At 39.6% G+C, this 18,415-nt stretch overlaps 1 protein-coding gene across 3 annotated transcripts in view; it reads left to right on the top strand.

The window, feature by feature from the left end:
- Window positions 1-18,415, top strand: part of DENND1B (DENN domain containing 1B) — a 190,726-nt gene that overhangs the window by 54,057 nt on the left and 118,254 nt on the right. For all 3 annotated transcript variants that reach the window (XM_035123797.2, XM_035123795.2, XM_035123796.2), the window contains exon 4: window positions 13,391-13,440. In XM_035123797.2, the coding sequence (XP_034979688.1) occupies window positions 13,391-13,440 (50 nt within the window). The remainder of the gene's footprint in view (window positions 1-13,390; window positions 13,441-18,415) is intronic.

Here is an 18,415-nt window from a genome sequence, read left to right as displayed (position 1 = left end):
CTCAGGCCCCAAAATTTCTTGGTCCAGCCACATGTGTATAAAGGAATAAAGAAAGAAAGAGGTGGGAGTGAAGGGGAAATGTTGCTTCCTGAAAACTGGGGTAATTGGAAAATGGGTTCTTTTCCTAGGGCATAACTCTAAACAGCACAGCTTTCCTGGCTAAAACAGGACCACTGGAGGCTATAATATGCACATACAACTATGATATGCACACAGAACTACACATTATGTATTGTGGTTTCGTCTGGGGACTGGTATGGATTCCTGTATCTTTTCCATTGCTGGGATATAAGCGGTTTTAGAGGGTGATTTTCAGTGGGAAATGGTGCAAGGGGGAACTGGTTACATGCTGTTCTTTTGCTTCAAGGGCTGCCTGTAAACTGAATGTGGTCCCTCCCCCCCCCCTCCAGAAAAAAAGAATAATGGAACTGCACGTAATGTTTCCCCTCAGCAACTAATACAATTTATTTGATGCTTGCTATAATTTTATAGATGCACATAGAAAAAAATGTTAATTAAAAAGCTTTCATTTAAAAAACAAACAAATGCAAGTAGGAAAAGTTACGTTTAATGATGGGAGTCAACGGCACTGCACATGCTCAACACTGTTGCAAGACTAACAGACTATACACCTTTTAACTGTGAAAATGTTAGGAACATGCACATGCAACTTTAAATGTAAACCATTTCACGTTTTTCACCATGAAATTGCAGCTAATGGATTGGTTGATCCAAACCATTTTATGCACATGGTGAGTTTGGGCTCCTATTTTGGGAAGAAAACAGACATTTTGAAGACACAAGGGAGATCCCCTGACAATTGTGGTCTAAAGACTTGGAAGGACCTATAATCTTCATCTTTCACATAAAAAATGTTCTGAGTAGACATTAATATCACTTGTACATGAAGGCTCTGTGGGCTTGCAAATAAATGTTTGATGATTTAAAAAGTTGACTTTCCTTGCATTTGGAAGGACAAGTGGCAAGCCCAATATATGTATCATGGTTTTGTTTTATAGATTTTTTCCACTAGTTCAAAATTTTGCACTTGATCAGCATATGGTATAGCCAAGCCTCATCTCGACCAACTCTTTTGTTATCTTGTTATTGTTATAGGTCTTAATGACAGTTGTAAGCCACAGCTCTGGATGTAGGGGTTAGTCTACCCTGGGGAGAAGAGGGAGAAACAGCAGTGTGGATTATGGAAATATGAATTGATCTAAGAAGCAGCTCTCTTGTAATAGAATAGGGCTCAAAGAAAGACAGAGGAGAAGCTGGTGAAAAGACGATGGAATATGATGTGAAAATGATCATTTGAATGCTTTCCTTTTCATTCCCAGCTGCTGTGTTCTGGTGAAAAGGCATGCATTTGTATATCTTAAGGCTGGGTGAAAAAGGGCCAGATGAATAGAATTACTTGTTAGATATGTTTTCATTTTGAGCTGGATAAATTATGTGCATTTTAATAGACTGTATGCATATGTTACCCATTTTATCGTACGGCTGTAATATTAGAGATTACTTTGTTAAAAATGTTCTCGTTTTTATCAAGTGTAACATTTAATTTAATATTGGACAGTCTTTCAGATATTGCATATTAACCAACAAAGAGTGAATGCTGAATTTGGCCTCTATCCATTGCCTTAAGCAGCAGTGTAATAAAAGCGCAAACATTTCATTGACGGTTATGTGTTCATCATTCCATGAATTGAACAAAATAATTATTGTTCAGCATTAAAGCAGTATCTTTAGCAGAAACTCTTGCAGTATCTTTGTGAGTGGTGTGTCCAATAATGTTTGCTCTAATAAGCATATGAAGACGGTTTGACTTATTCTCCTATTCCTGTCCAGTGCAGAAGGCAGCTCAATTACTTGCCCGCTACCACACTGCCAGTCTTTAGTGACCATTGTCAAACTCCTGCTCTTCCTTCCTTTCCTTTCTAAAGTTTTGACCATGTGCATTGCCATTTTCTTGCATGCTTCTCTTGGTCAAGTTGCCTTCATTACACAGAGAACGTTTTTCACAAACCTGCACCTTGCTTACATGATTTATGGTGAAGATTCAGTTTTGCCACTGGAATTAGATCCAGTAGAAATTATTGAGGTTATTGCAGAGTTTTCCTGTAACTATTTGCAATTTTAAAGGAAGCGACTACCAGATTAACTTCCCGAAGAATAGGTTTTCTTTGGGGTAAATACAGCGAGAGGCTACCAAATCATGCTGCTAATAACTTGCTCATTTTGGATGTGATGTGAAAGAACCTTGGGCTCATGCACGTTCCCCTGCTCTTTCCTTCTCAGGCAGGGCCAGGATGAGGAGATTGAAAGCTTTCACTTCTATTTTTACTTTACTATGCTTAGCCTTAGCTATAGTTTAGGGCAGGCATCCCCAAACTTCGGCCCTCCAGATGTTTTGGACTACAGTTCCCATCTTCCCCAACCACTGGTCCTGTTAGCTAGGGATCATGGGAGTTGTAGGCCAAAACATCTGGAGGGCCGCAGTTTGGGGATGCCTGGTTTAGGGAAACAAGCTGATTTCAAACCATGGTTTATGATTTTGACTTGTTTCCTTAAACTACGGTATAATTATGATTACAGTGGAACCTCGGTTTATGAACACCTCGGTTTATGAATTTTCGGTTTATGAACGCCGCGGACCCATCTGGAACGGATTAATTCACTTTCCATTACTTTTAATGGGAAAGTTCGCTTCAGTTTATGAACGCTTCAGTTTATGAACAGACTTCCGGAACCAATTACACCCATGTTTCAGTTTATGAACGCTTCAGTTTAAGTACTCCGCAGACCCGTCTGGAACGGATTAATCCACTTTCCATTACTTTCAATGGGAAAGTTCGCTTCAGTTTATGAACGGTTACTCCGCGGACCGTCTGGAACGGATTAATCCACTTTCCATTACTTTCAATGGGAAAGTTCGCTTCAGTTTATGAACGCTTCAGTTTATGAACAGACTTCCGGAACCAATTGTGTTCATAAACCGAGGTACCACTGTACAGTAAGTGCAATTTTGGGTTCAGATGTAACAAAGTGAGTTAAAAATGAAAGTGAACACTTCCATTGTCCTCCTTGTGACCACATTAAAGGAGGAGAGCAGAAAGGAAAGTTCACAAGCACTGGTTCTGAAAAGGGAAAAGGAATGATCATGGTTCACAGCCAAGAAAAGGCAGTTGAGGACACAGAGCAGGTCCATTGATGGATATAGTCTAAGAATAGGGGATGTGGACTGGGAGAATGTGTGGTCTAGGAAGATTTCCAAGAGCCAAATAGAGTGGCTTAGAGGACTGTATTTTGTTCCCAAGGTTCCCCACCCCTGACTTAGCTTGAATACAGAGGCAGTGGACATGATTATGTTTCTTCCTATACCATTTTCAACCAGTATCTGAAAATAGCTCTTGCCTTGGAGAATTTAGGATTCTGTCTTCACATTGCAGTTTTTGTAATTACTGCCACAATCCCTTTGAACAACTCATGGCAACTGCACTTTGGCAATATTCATGCCAAGTGTGGTGTAATGGTTAGAGTGTTGGACTATGACCTGGGAGACCAGGGTACAAATCCCCATTCAGCCATGAAACTCCCTGGGTGACCTTGGGCCAATCACCATCTCTCAGCCTAACCTACCTCACTGGGTTGCTACAAGGACAAAATTGGGAGGAGGAAGACACCATCGTGAGCTCCTTGGGATAAAGAGGTGGTATATAAATGTAATAAACACAGACACAGAGATAAATGTTTGTGGAAGTAATGTGCTAATTATATTATGCATTTCAAATGATCAGACGTCATCCTCATGTTATGTTTCTGATGTGGTTCTCAGAACTTAATACACCAAACCCCGGCGCAGTTCATAGATGATAAAGTAGTGGATGTGCACAGCTAAAATTATCATTTTGGGGGATCTGAACACAGTATTCAAAAGTATTGTTGTTCCACCTTCCTAGCACCTGTCTTGTGATTTCTATTCTATGTTTCACACATTGAACAGATTATGTTTAAAACAAACAGGCCTGATAGCTGTGGTTATTCCTTACGCTGATCATATAAGTTCGGAGTGGATTTGGAATGAAAATTCAGAAGGGCTGGGATTCCAAAGCTGAATCCACTAAAACACTAATTTGTAGTATTCACAACCTCCATATGGTGTTTCTAAAGCCCTGCAAAATGCATGCATTTGTATATCTTAAGGCTGGGTAGAAAAGGGTGTTAGATCCCCTTCTGTCTCCCTTCTCCGATTTTCATTGTAAAGAAATGATGGTGTCATTGGATAAATTATTCATTTTTCTTGCTGTAGCACCCAGAGCCCAACTAATTAGATACTGCACAAATATGACTCACACAAGAGTGGTTTTGAGTCTCGCTATGTTTGCCAACCACAGGGTATAATGGAATCTCTGACTATAACAGCTCTAGAATCAGGTGTGTGCTCACTTTCTAGAGACTCTTTTTGCTCTGGATGTCTGTGGTGTAGCTCAGCAAATATTTCCGTTGAGGCATATTTCCTTGGAAGCAGGTTGAGCTACCATGTCTAGAATTCCGCCTTATTTTCATCTTAATTGTGTGATCAGAAAACTTAGATCTGGCACTGGAGAGCAGCATTAAGCAGATTTGCAAACAGTAGAACTACAGTGCTACATAATTACTCTCTGACATTTGTAAATAAATGGAATAAGAGGCAGCAGATTGTTGGTTACAACTTTTGCTTTCGGTTTATCAGGAATATTTACCTTAAAATGTTTGCTTCTGTCCTGCATGCAGTTATTGTTTTGGTTTCTGAGGAACCTGTGGAATTGTAACTGCACAGCACCATAGCCAATGTGGTATTAGGGGTTGAAGAATGGCTTTCATCTCAATACTTTTTGATTTTAACAATGATAAAATCTTATTTTAATAGATTTCATCCCAATATTCTAATCATACATTGGATAAACATTAGTTGCACATTATTTTGGTACAATTTACCCTAACCCAATGTAGAGATAATATGATTCAATTTCACATTTCTGTCTAGTTCTAAATGCTTGTTATTCAAGGTTATCTAGGTACCTGGGGAAAACAGACTCTGATAAACAGATTCAGACTAATCAGGATTTTATCACTTAGGGCCAAACTACACATTATGATAGGCATGCTCTATTTACTTATTTATTTTAAAAAGCATGGTGAACATTGGCCACTAATAATTTTTATAAAAATCAGTTGCATAGAGCAAGAAGGAGGGAGTTCACTCCTTTTCTCCTGCATTGTTTTCCCACAGGAAACAGCCCCCTCAGCTACTGTTTAGTCCTCAAAGTGCTATTTTTGATAATATAGGTCATAGTTAAGCAAAAAGCTATGAGGTGGGATTGTGTATGTGTGTGTGTGTGAGAGAGAGAGAGAGAGTGAGAAAAAAAATGGTGCTGAGAGGAAAGGCTTCACCCTTCCTGCGCAACATGATTCTGATCTGGATTGTAGGAAAATTTAAGCAGTCAGCATGCTTGTTAATGACTGTGCTTAACATAGCATGCAATTTTACCCTCAGTATCTCCCAGTCCTTGCTTTATAGATTCTTCATTGCTTTAAGCAAAAATATTAAAACAAATCCTTACTTGGGTCTCTGGCTCCAATTACAAAGTTGTTCTGATTATATCTGTATTCCTGCTGGTCTACAGTTCATGTAGGCCACTTCCCGATGGGAATGGATGGATCTATTCAAGTCTGTCCCATTCCTCTTCTGCATGAGGATAGGACTGAGGTCTTCTTGTTCCATGATATGTGGATTTCCAACAGAAAATCCTTTAAAACCCACAGGCACAAAACTTTTTTTATAGTACTTGTGAGGCACTTTGAATGCTGTATCTGTTCCTGTTAAATATTTGTTTGCCTTTGAAACTTTAAAAAATTCATAATACAGCTGCTCATAGCCTGAAGTGATTAGCACGTCCCTAGGAGTGATGGGACTTGATGATATTCTGTGGGACTCCATGGGAACTATATGGAAAAGATATGGCTGCTCACATGTGAACAGTAGTGTTCATTCCGATTGGTTTGCAGAGAGGTTATATGGTATCATATCAAGCAATTGTTATTTCACACACTGAAGTTCATTTTCTTGTCATTTTTCATTAATTGTGCAAGAGCCAAATGCACATTAATATCACAGCCTCTTAAGTTTTCTTAATTTCAGTGGGACTTACTCAAGATAAGTGGGTATAGCATTGCAGCCTAAAGCTTTGGAGTCCCTTTATGAAGCCATTGGGAGAGGTCCTTAGGAAGAAGAAGAGGAGGAGGAGGAGGAGGAGGAGGAGGAGGAGGAAGAAGAAGAAGAAGAAGAAGAAGAAGAAGAAGAAGAAGAAGAAGAAGAAGAAGAAGAAGAAGAACAACAACAACAACAAGAGGAGGAGGAGGAGGAGGAGGAGGAGGAGGAGGAGTTTGAATTTGATATCCTGCTTTATCACTACCCTAAGGAGTCTCAAAGCGGCTAACAATCTCTTTTCCCTTCCTCCCCCACAACAAACACTCTGTGAGGTGAGTGGGGCGGAGAGACTTCAGAGAAGTGTGACTAGCCCAAGGTCACCCAGCAGCTGCATGTGGAGGAGCGGGGAATTGAACCCGGTTCACCAGATTACGAATCCACCGCTCTTAACCACTATACCACACTGGAATGTTGGAGCATGACGCCATCAGTAAGCTGATGAAACATAACTATTTCTCCATATTATCTGAACCAGGAGAGGTTGTGCAAGCACTGGACTGGTGCTATAATGCTGTGGTAGACTGGATGTGGTCAACTGAATTTGAACTCTGGGAAGACTGAGGCTCTGTTGGCAGGTGGTTCTTGTGTCCAGAAATCTAGCCAGTTGCCTATTCTGGACAGGGTTGTACTCCCTCTAAAGAAGAAGTTATGTAGCTTAGTGGCACTCCTGAATACATTTAAGGCTTAAGGGACCTCTGTGACTAGAAGTGCCCTTTACCAGATTTATTTGGTATGCCCGGTATGGACATACCTGAATTGGGATCACTTGGCCACTATAGTCTGTGCACTGGTAATCTTGAGGCTACATTAATGCAATGCACTCTATGTGAAGCTGCCCTTGGGCCTGGTTCAGAGGCTCCAATGGCTAGATTGCTGATTGGGGCAGACAGTTGATAGCATGTGATACCTCTGAGCTGAAACATCTGCAATGGCTATCCATATGCTACCAGGTCAGGTTCAACATTCTTGTATTGCTATACAAAGCCTTGAACAAATTGGACACAGGATAACTCAAGAATCGCCCGAGTCCTTATATCCCAGCTTATTCACTGAGATCATCTGGAGGAGTGCTGCTAGTCTCTCATGTTACAGAGGCCTGGTCCAACTGTAAGTTAAGCATTTAGTGTTGTAGGTTCCATGCTGTGCCACATTCTTTCAGGAGAGATTTGGCAGCCATCTTCCCTTCCGACTTCTTTTGAAGACCTTTTTATGCTGACAGGCCTTTGTAGCTGTTTAATGTTCAATTTTTTGATTAGCCATTTCAGTGATTTATCTGTATTGTTTTTACGGTTGTCTTATATTTTAATGTAGTACACCACCCAGGTATTTTATGATACAGCAGCATAGAAATACTTCTATAAACATACATGCATACATGCATAGAGTTTTCAAGGAACTGAAAAGTGGAATGGTGCAACCACATTTGGAGTACAGGCAACTCTCCATTTGCGTGTGCCTGCATGCACACACTGTGCCGGGAACCCAGAAATGGGGAGCACCCCAGAGAGGACATCTTTGGGCTCTGGGGAGGATCTCCTCACAAACCAGAGGTGCAGTAGGGCCTTTTGAGGCAGATCAGCTTTCCTGCCCCACAGCTGACATGAGAGTTAGTGCAGCAGCCACCACTGCTTCCCCAGGCGTCAGCTGAGCAATCCCTGTTGTCTCCTCCCACTCCCCAGATTCTTCTATTCCGGGCATGCCTTTAAAAAAAAGGGGGGGGAGTGCCATGCTCCATAATATGTCCTGATAATATGGGGATTGGCATAAATTATAAATATTTAGAGTTATTTAAAATATGGTATTAGAGACTCTCAGTTTAATAATGGCAAATAAAATGGTTTCTGATATTTTAATATTTTAATTAAAGTTTTCTTGGTTTACAAAGGTATGCGCAATGTCTCTTTTTTCAAGTTACATTTTCCATAGGTCAGTTTCGTTTGTTGAGACATTAGGGTTACATTAGGAGGAAAAAGGGGGGAAGAGGAGGAGGGGGCCGTGGTAGGTAGGGGTGGGGTCGGAAGGTGATGTTTCTATTTTGCTTAATGTATGTGTGGGGTTTTGTGTCAGCATCGTTTGTGCAGGTTCTCTTTGCTATTCGCTTGTGTTCCTTTGGTGGTGAGAGAAATTGGGGTTGACCTAGGGTGCGGTTGCTTACTTGTGATTGGCTGTGGTGAACTTTGTATTCGTGTGTGAGTGGGGTGGGTGGATATTTTTGAATCAGGTTAGCCATATTGATTCGTATGATGTTGGTGGATTCTTGTCGTTATCTTGTTGGGCTGTGTATGTGATAAAGGGGAGCCATACCGGGGTGAAGGTATCTTCTTCTATTTGTCCCTGTATCAGTTTCAGTCTATTGGTTATTTTTTTCTAGTAGGGCTGTTTCCCATACTATTTGGTACCATTGGTCCATGCTTACTCCTGACAGATCTCTCCAGTGTCTGGCTATGATGTTTCTGGTTGCTGATAGTAGGTGGGTTATGAGTGCTTTGTGATGTGAGTGGGCATTATTGTCTTGGAAGATGCTTAGTAGGGCCAGTTCTGGGGTGATTTCTCTTACTTGCTTAGTTATTTTACATATTTCTTGTATGGCTGTTGTCCAGAATAGTTGGATTTTGGGGCATTCCCACCACATGTGTAGGTATGTGCCTGTGGAGGTGCATCCTCTCCAGCATTTTGGTGAGGTCCTGGGCGTATTAGCACTAATTTCCTAGGTGTTAGGTACCACCTGTAGGTGAGTTTCAGAGTGACTTCTCTCCTTCTCGTTGATGTGGATTTAAAGGGGGGTTTAGACCACATTCTGGTCCACTGAGTGGGGTTAATCTCTTAGCCTATGTCTTCTTCCCATTGTTTTTTTGATTACGTCTAGTGGGTTCGTGGGGTTTTGGAGTAGTATTTAATATATTGCAGATACCATCCCTTTGCCATGAAATAAAATGGTTTCTAATTCTTGACAGAACTGTAATGATAACAAGATTCCTCAATGTTTACTGTGATATTATACAGATACTAAAAGTAAAAAAAAGAGCTATGTTGGTCCATGAGAAAAAATCAAAAACCATGATAGAGCTATACCATTATTAAGCCAACCAAAATAAATCAAAACAGTATGCAAGCTTTTGTATACTCCAGAATTCTTCATCATGAGTCTATATATAGACTCACGCCATGAGTCTATATATAGTGAGAGTCTTGAGACAGAATTTGAGAGGAGGTAGCAGGCATTCAAATGAGCCCTTTAGGTGCTGTGAAGGTATCAGGTTGCTTCAAGGCCTATTGGGAACCAGAAGCATAGCAGTGGTTGACGCCCCATCCCTAGGAACTGAAAAACTGGCTCTTACCCAAGCCAATCTTCATCCTTAGGTGAAACACAAGTTAAAGAGATCTTGTTTCCATCCTCTGGATACTTTTTTGGGGTGTGTGGAAGGTTTAAAGAGGAAGGAATTCTAGTTCTGGTTTTTATTCTTGGCAGATGAAGGTTTAGTGGCATTGTCTCCTTTCCAGCACAACAAATGCTCTTAAATGGGAAACAGCAATTTACCTTTAAATATCTCACCACCCATTAATTAATTAATTAATTAATTAAATTAATAAATTAATACCTGCACTTTATAATTGGCTAAATTTTTATTTCCTGTGGCCTCCACTAAGCCATTGACTGTGTGATTGTTGATGCCAATGCATGTTTTACTACTGAGGAGGGAACGCTAAGAAATGAAATGTTGCCAAACTTGGCACTTCCGTCACTGAGGCCTATGGGCAGGAGGCCTTGTATTGTGCTGACAAAAAGTAGGAGACAGAGGCACTGGCAGGCAACATTGCTGGAAAGCTCAGTGAAAAGGTCCAGGAGATGAAGAACCCGAGGGACAAAGAGAACAAGAAGGAAAGGCTGAAGGAAAAGAGATGAACTAGTAGAGTGCCAAAGTAGCATAGGTCTCTGAGGATTGGAAGTGATGGTCTTCATACAAGATGTCTCCCTTTTTATATCCCTTATCCAGGCCTGCCCCTTGATGACACTCCAAACCTACTTGGCATGATACTTCTAAGTCAACTGTTCAGTCATCCTCTGGTGGCACCTCTCTTGTCTGTGCTAAAGAGAGTTTACTTTAACTTGACATTTCCCAGTTTAGTGGCATGTCAGGTTGAAGTGAATTCAGACTGAGAACAGGAGGAGAACTGGATCCCCCCCCCAGAGTATTTTCAATCAGTATGGTCTTTGGGCTGCTTGAGTACTCTAGAGCATCATATTCTAGATTACTAAAATTATTCCCTTTCCCTTAACAAAGGATGTTGTTTTAGTTTTGTGCCTTGGAGCTTATGCCATTCATCTGAGAACAAACAGAAATTCAATAAAATACATATTATGTTGTTGCAAGGGCATTTGTTTGATAACTAATTAAATTGTGGACCATTTCTAACAACTGTTTCTAAATTTAAACCATTTCTAATGAGCAGAGTGGTAACGGGTTGATCTGATAGCTTTGTTGTTGATGCGTAACAGTAAGATTCCCAGTTGCTTGCACTATATACAGAGAGGCATTTATTTCTCTGATTTACTGAACTGTACATATGACTCCTAGAACATCCAGATGTGTCCAGGACATAGCCAAAAGGCATTATCCAGTAGACATCTTCCTTGTATACAGATATCTATATAATATTTTTTCATTAGCAGAGAATGAACACTTCAGTCCATCTTTGCAGCAAGAGTGGCAGCAATTCTTTACAAATCTGTCAATTTGGTCTGTCTACCAGCCAAGGCACGCCTTAAGTGCAAGTTTAATGGCTTTTTATTCTTCGTAGAACAATGGCCTGTCATAGAAATAGTGTCAGTGCTATGCAAAATCAGCTTTAAGATGCATAGTAATACTTTCTAAATATATCATTATTTTTACATTGTGTAATGAATATTTTAAACCAACTGCACAGTAGACATTTAGAAGGCTTCTGGACAGCATGTTATTTTCATTCATTTAAAAATCTGAATAACACCTGTAATTAAGGGAGAAAACTGAGCCCTGCAAGCTAGGTAGGTTTCCATCTATTGATCTGTGTAAACCTGGCTTACACTGTCAGGGGAGAAACAGTCAACTGCTGAGCTGCTTTGTCACTGACATAAGCTGAGAGGATTTTTTCCTCCCTATACTGTTTATACACCAGTCTATAGACCTGCTGGCTGGTTGAATTTTAAAGAGTGCGGAGGTTTAAAGACTTGTCCCCTGAGGGATGATCCTGCCAGTTGGGAAGCGAGCTGAGGCTGTGCTTTGCAGACGTTTGTGTGTGTGTGTCTTTGTATACGCATGCGCGCCCATTGAGGATAGGGGGAGGGATGGAAAACAGCAGTGGGAAAGTCTTGTAGTTCATCTGCCTCGTACAATGTTGCACAGGAGACTGATCCGTTTATCTATATCTATCTATTTTCCTTCTCTGTGTGCTCATTTTGGATTGAGGAGCAGAAATATCACAGGAATGTAATGAATTTTTGCAAATACAGATCCCCAGCAATGCCATCATCTGTGCTTACTAATCAATGTTGTTAAGAAATGAGGGCTAAGTATAGTTTCAGGTGCTCTGTTAACAGGAAACTATATTTAGCACTGTGAAAGCCCAGCATATAAAAAGCATACCCTACAGAACACAGAAATGCTGATTTCTCTACTGTGATAGTCCAAATAATCTGAGTAATTATTCAACACTGATTGCTGTTGTTTTTAAAGGACCTGGGCATTAATTTGTATATCTGTACAGTATTTAGAGAGGAGCGCACAACCCCAGAGTTGTCCGTGACTGGACCTAATGGTCAGGGGTACCTTTACCTTTTTATTTAGATAGTTTCCTACCCATATTGACCTGGTCCTAGGAGTGTCTTTAAAAGATGTCCTCATTGTATTCCAAGCTTCCATCCACACTTGGACCACATGTTACATGGGAATGCCTATTAACCAAACTGTCTCAAAATACTGCCTTTCATTCATGTCAGAAGTCTCTTGAGCAGGCAGTATGACATTCACTGATTTGTCATGTATGTGAAGTTGATATCTGAAATAAGGTGCATCTGTTCTGATGTGTAATTCTCTGACCTAGCCACTCCTTTCCTTAAAAAAGCATTTTACTCACAAGTTTCTTATCTCCAGATGTACTAAGGCCTAGATAAATTTTATTTAGCACTTGCTCATATTCATCCTTCCTATGTGTACGTCTCCCCTTCTCTCTCTCAAAATTTAGATTGTAAGTTCTTAATGGCAGAATCCAGTTTCATTGTTTTATTACTCTGCACAACACAGTGCACACTGCTGGCATTGCTGGCATTGCTACGGTGTGCTACTAATGTTTGTGTGATTTTCATTTTCTAGACTATTTGGGATAATAGTTTCCATTATTACTCTACTAATTTTTCCAGGCAGCATGTAGTTTTTAAAACTAGCATTATTTCTATATTAACACACATTACTTGCTGCAAAACAACATCTTAAATAGAAAAGCAAAAAAATAAGTTACAATTCTTGTAAGATTATGGAGACATTAGGTTTATTTTCTTTTAAAATTAAGAGTGAATTGCGCTTGTGACCTTGTGCTGCTGCTGCTGCCCTAAAGGGTTAACTGTACAATTTATGCTTTGTACCCAGTGAAGAGTTCCAGCTTTTTAAAGCATTAGCTTATGAAACGCATATAGAGTTGTTTAGCTCTCAGTAAATTCAGTTTGCTGCCAACTTGGTTCCCCTTTCTCTGCTTGCATTTTAATTGAAACAACATTTGTATTTTTGAGCCAGGATCTGTCAGAAGTCCCTGTGGCTAGTCTGTAGTACAAGTAGCAGCAGACGTGGCCTACCCATATGGTACTGTGCTTCTTGTAAAATCCATATGGCCTTGTTGAAGGGAATCCCAGCGGGGATGTGAAGGGTGTTAATACCCTTCAGGCCAGGCCTTTTCCTCCTGGGGTTTCCATGGCATTGTCTTTGCAATCTGCCAAAGCACAAACTTAATTCCTTTTTAATAATCAATTATTTCAGTCCAGGAACGTGTGCTATAGTTATATTCTCCCCCAAGCCAAATATTGTTTATTTATTTATTATCTTAAAAACCCAAACAGTATTACTAGTAATTTTTAAGCACCTAACATTCTTTCTTCTGCATTTACAGGAATTACTCCAGAGTGTACCCAAATTCTGCTTTCCTTTTGACATTGCAAGGTATGTCTGTCTTTGCTTTTTTAAATAAGCAAAATTAATACTACCTGTACACAAATCTGTTTGTTTTGGAAAGTATGGTTCATTTATTTTTGGGAGACTAAAGTGATGTGTAGTAGCAATGTTTCAGAGAAATTAAGAAGCAAAGTGCTTTTCCAACTGCAGTCTTCAGTTTATAATCTTGTCAGTGTCTTAGATTTTCATATATGCCTTTAGGCTTTTAATGGAAAAATGTATACTTTTGCTACTAATATATTGTATATGAGAATAGACTTCTTATAACAACATGTGGTCTTTCAGTTTGCGCCAATTGAACTGGAAATGCATTGTTATAAAAGAGATAACAATATGCTTTCTTGATAAAGGTGGCATTGTAGCCTAGTTCAATACTTGGATATAATATTTTGTTCTGAGTAGGTATTAGAGAATCTTCAGAATAATTTCAGCACCCTTTACCAGAAATCTTTCCTGCTTAAGCACTGTTGAACTGGAGTTGTATAAACATACAAGTCATCTGGGCTGTTGTGCCATGTCTATTCATTTCAGTGGCAGTAGTGTAGAAGAACTTATTGGAATGTGTCTTGAAAGTGTGCAAGCCCAGATGTGCTCTGAGAGTTAGTTTTAAGAATATTGCATGGTTATAAATTTATAATACCCTTACATTTGCTTAAAATATCCACTGTAGGGCTGCAACATTTAATCTCTTGGCTAGAATAATTGATCGCAAAGTGTCCTCACTTTATAGATTTTATAAAAACATGAATTATTTTGAATACAGGTAGTTACAAAAACCAGATGTGGCAGGTGCTATATTAGAAGTGTCATTGCTCCTTTAGTCTCATGCCTCTTCTATAATGGTGCCTGCTGTGATGTGTGCTTACTTATTCAAAAACAAAGCACCCCCCCCCCCCACTTAAAAACACTTGTTTTTTTCACATGGAAATCTGGAAATCTCTGTAATTATAGTTGATTAAATTTCATGTGATTAGCAAGCTATGATTTCTTTAATCAGGTAAGAGCCTTCCTGTATAGTATCATTCAATGGGCAGAATGCTCCACAATTCTTTAATCCAATTGAAAGAAACCGTTATTTCTTTCTAATGGTGAATGCCCCTAACCCACACGTTGAGCTTCAGTGCCAAGCAGAAATTTTAATTAGAATCGTTCATATTTAAACCTAACATGCTCTCAACTGCAGTACACTGTTCTGCCACACATATTGTAGCCCAAATTGAATTTTGGGTCAGTTCACAGGTCTTATCCCCCACCCCTAGTGCAAGCAGCCAGCATAACTTATTTTGGATAGATTTGCATATTTGGTTACCTTGAGAATGATTCCAGATGTGTACAGATAGGAGATTTGGAAGGCTTCCAGACATATATTGTTTTGTGACTTCAACATACTTGACTGATGCAGGCTTAAAATCTACATAGTTTAACTGTGCTTAAACTACATGTCCTGGCTCCCACCCAAAACATGCAAGACAGTGGCTCTTACTTGTAAGAAGAAAGAAAGAAAAATGTTTAATCAGACAAGTAATGGCCCAGGATCGACAGCAGATACAAACAGGTAGTTGAAGCCAGGGTCTGAAGTGGTTTGGAAACTCATAAGCAACAGGGAAATGGTTAGAGATAGCCATGGTTAAGGTTGGTGCAGAAAGGCTGTCATGGGAAGGGCTGGAAAAAGTTGAGTGTGAGAAGAGAGAAGAGTGGCGAGGGCAGGCCCAGTTCTGTGATCCTCTTCTGATCTGTGAAATATGGTTAAGTGTCTGGAAGATACACCTATATTGGCCCATTCATATATAAACTCTGACTGAAGTTGATTGACAGTATCAAACTATGCTTAAAAAACAGGTAAATCAAGATTCAAGAAATGGAAAAACTGGAATGTTCAGAAAAGTAGGGCAGAGTGAGAACACACAAAAAAAGGATCATTGCAATATCTTGCCTAAAATGATAGTGGCACGTTAAAACACTTTTCTGTTTTCTTGAGGCATCCGCTTTCATAGAGTACAGTCCACTTCATTAGATGAGCTACCTGAATTGAGGATGCCATCATTCATCTGATAAAGTATGCTCTGGATCATGAGAGCAGATGCCACAAAGTAAGCCAGTTAGTGTTTGAGGTGTTACAAGAAAGACTCTGGCGCAGCCTGGATGTAATGGGAAACCATGGTTTCCTGTTATTTGACAAAGCTTCAGAGAGCCTCAGGCTCATGTGCTCCCCCTCTCCTTTCCTCCTCTTTCATACATTTGTGGAAGAGATCAGAAGCTCTCACTTCTGATTTAAAACAAACCACAGATCTCCATGATGTCCATATTTGGAGAATTGAGTAACTGTGGCTTTTGAGAATGAGCCAGGATCAAACTGTGATTTCAGATTCTGGCTTGTTGTAAAAGGATAGTTTAAACAAATCACATTAAAAATAATGTAATGTTTGCCTGCATGCCATTGAATCTAAAACTGGTAACGAAGGTAAAACAAATGAAAATTAGGGACATTAAAAGCACATGAGGCTCTCTTGCTGCCATCCAGTGGTTAGGATTTCGGTAAATAGCATGATTATACGAAGTATTAAATTAAAGAAGCTGAGAACAGCTCGATTGTAGGGATTTGTGTGAGAATAAATACATAGCGACATTTTAGAGGCATGTAGCATATGTATTATTATAAGTATAGACAGTATCTTTGTTGATGTGTGATTTCCATTAGAACACATTTTATTTTACACTTTTTTATGCTACCAAACTTCTGCATCATTTTCTATTACAATCCAAGAAGAAATGAATATTCTAAATTGTACATCATGCATATATGGTGTACTGTAGCGTAACATCCATAAAAATGCAATACCTCAACAGGCAATTTACCTAAATTCCTATTTGAACTAAATGGAATTTTTCACTGAATAGTGGAAGATGCATTAACTGCAATATGGAATAGAATTTCAGCTTGTAGAATACAATGTTGTGTTTTCCCCAAAGGCATGGAAAGGTGGTTAAAGATATAAAGAAATCTTGATGTACAAATGGATAAGTGAAATTAGGTGAAGTGTCCTATACCATTGAATTCATATATTTTATTAAGAGTTAATCAGATGGAGTTACACCACATTATTCACCTAACATAGCATTCAAGGACAGAAGACTACAAGGACTATAAGAAGGCTGTTATATAGTGATTTTTTAGGAATATGATTCCACTGTTTCATCTCCAATGAATTACTACTTGCACATGCAGTGAACTGAAGTGGGTTTGAACAACAATTTTAGCTTCTTTGAGAATATGGAATCATCAAGGTTTTCAGAGTCTCCCTGAGAGTTAGGAACTTGGAGCTGAAGGTTTTTTCTTCTAATAAACGAAAGACAAATGGTCATCCTTGATATAAAAGTATTTAAAGGTCTGTTTGTTGCTTTTTCTTAACTTGCAATACATTTTGTTTGCATGCTGATTAGTTAAGCAAATCAATATAACACAGCACTTCTTAAACAGTTTTTTTTGCATGAACCATTTGGAAATTGTGGAAGTTTGGATTACTTAATTTCTTCTTAATTTCAAAGCATGCATATAACATATTTTAATAACCATAGCTTTGCCTTTCTAATGCAATGAATATGTCTAATTAGTGAGGAAAGTTCTTTGAAGTCTATTTCCATCATCAGTAAAAAAATTAATCAAGTTCAGGTCCAAGAATGTATATTCTCCATTGTTTTATCAACTTTTCCATATAGGTTTTATGGTATGTGCTGATTTGATTCTCTTTATGAAGTGGGTGGTGACAATACAGTTTAGCTTCCAAATATTCTGGAGTAGTATTTCCATGTTGGTGGGCTAAAAATAATTGATACTATTAGCTTTTTTCAGACTATGTTCTATTGACAGCTGTAGTTGAGAAGCAATGTTTCGTATGGTTCATATCTCCACCACCACCACCACCACCACCACCATTTATACCCGGTCCACCTGGCTGGGTTTCCCCAGCCACTCTGGGTGACTTCCAACAAAACATCCATCATTAAAAACTTCCCTAAACAGGGCTGCCTTCAGATGTCTTCTAAAAGTCAGATAGTTGTTTATTTCCTTGACATCTGATAGAAAGGCATTCCACAGGGTGGGCGCCACAACCGAGAAGGCTCTCTGCCTGGTTCCCTGTAACCTCACTTCTCGCAATGAGGGAACCGGCAGAAGGCCCTTGGAGCTGGACCTCAGTGTCTGGGCTGAACGATGGGGGTAGAGATGCTCCTTCAGGTATACTGGCCTCAGGCTGTTTAGGGCTTTAAAGGTCAGCACTAACACTTTGAATTATGCCTGGAAACGTACTGGGAGCCAGTGTAGGTCTTTCAAGACTGGTGTTATGTGGTCTCTGCAACCTCTCCCAGTCTCCAGTCTAGCTGCTGCATTCTGGATTATTTGTAGTTTCTGGGTCACCTTCAGAGGTAGCCCCACGTAGAGCACATTGCAGTACGTGTCCATGACCTGTTGCAGCTTTTTTGATAGTATTCTAAGCTTTCAATCTAGGCAGGGCTCTGCTGCATTTTTCTTCTAATCCATTCAAATTTGGAGCCTGACCTATGGAAGATAGATGCCAGAAGTCAACGTTAAAAGTATGCTCAATCCAAGGATGGAGGTGCATTCCCAGTAAATGTTTGAAGTATTAAGAAAGTGAAAAAGTTGTATGGAACTATTTTTGTTCTGTTTGCTCTTCATAACGTGAGTTGGGGGGTCGGGGTCAGTCTTCCAATTCTTGGAGTCTTTTACCCAGTAAAGGTTAAAATCTAGTACCAAAGTAGGCAATTGTAAGGCAGTGGCCTTAGCTGCGACTTAAGCATCATACTTAGCATAACCAAATAAATTGCTCTGTGTCATAGGGCAAATGGGTGGGCCTTTCCTCTTCCCCTGTGGCTGATAGATAGAAGTACAACGGGAGTGTAGTTGTGTGTGAATCGTAAGAATCTGGATACAGAGACATTGCTTGAG

Source organism: Zootoca vivipara, chromosome 7 (assembly GCF_963506605.1).
Source record: "Zootoca vivipara chromosome 7, rZooViv1.1, whole genome shotgun sequence".
Taxonomy (NCBI): Eukaryota; Metazoa; Chordata; class Lepidosauria; order Squamata; family Lacertidae; genus Zootoca; species Zootoca vivipara.
Note: the sequence above shows the minus strand (reverse complement) of the source record. Positions and strands in the feature narration are given on the sequence as shown.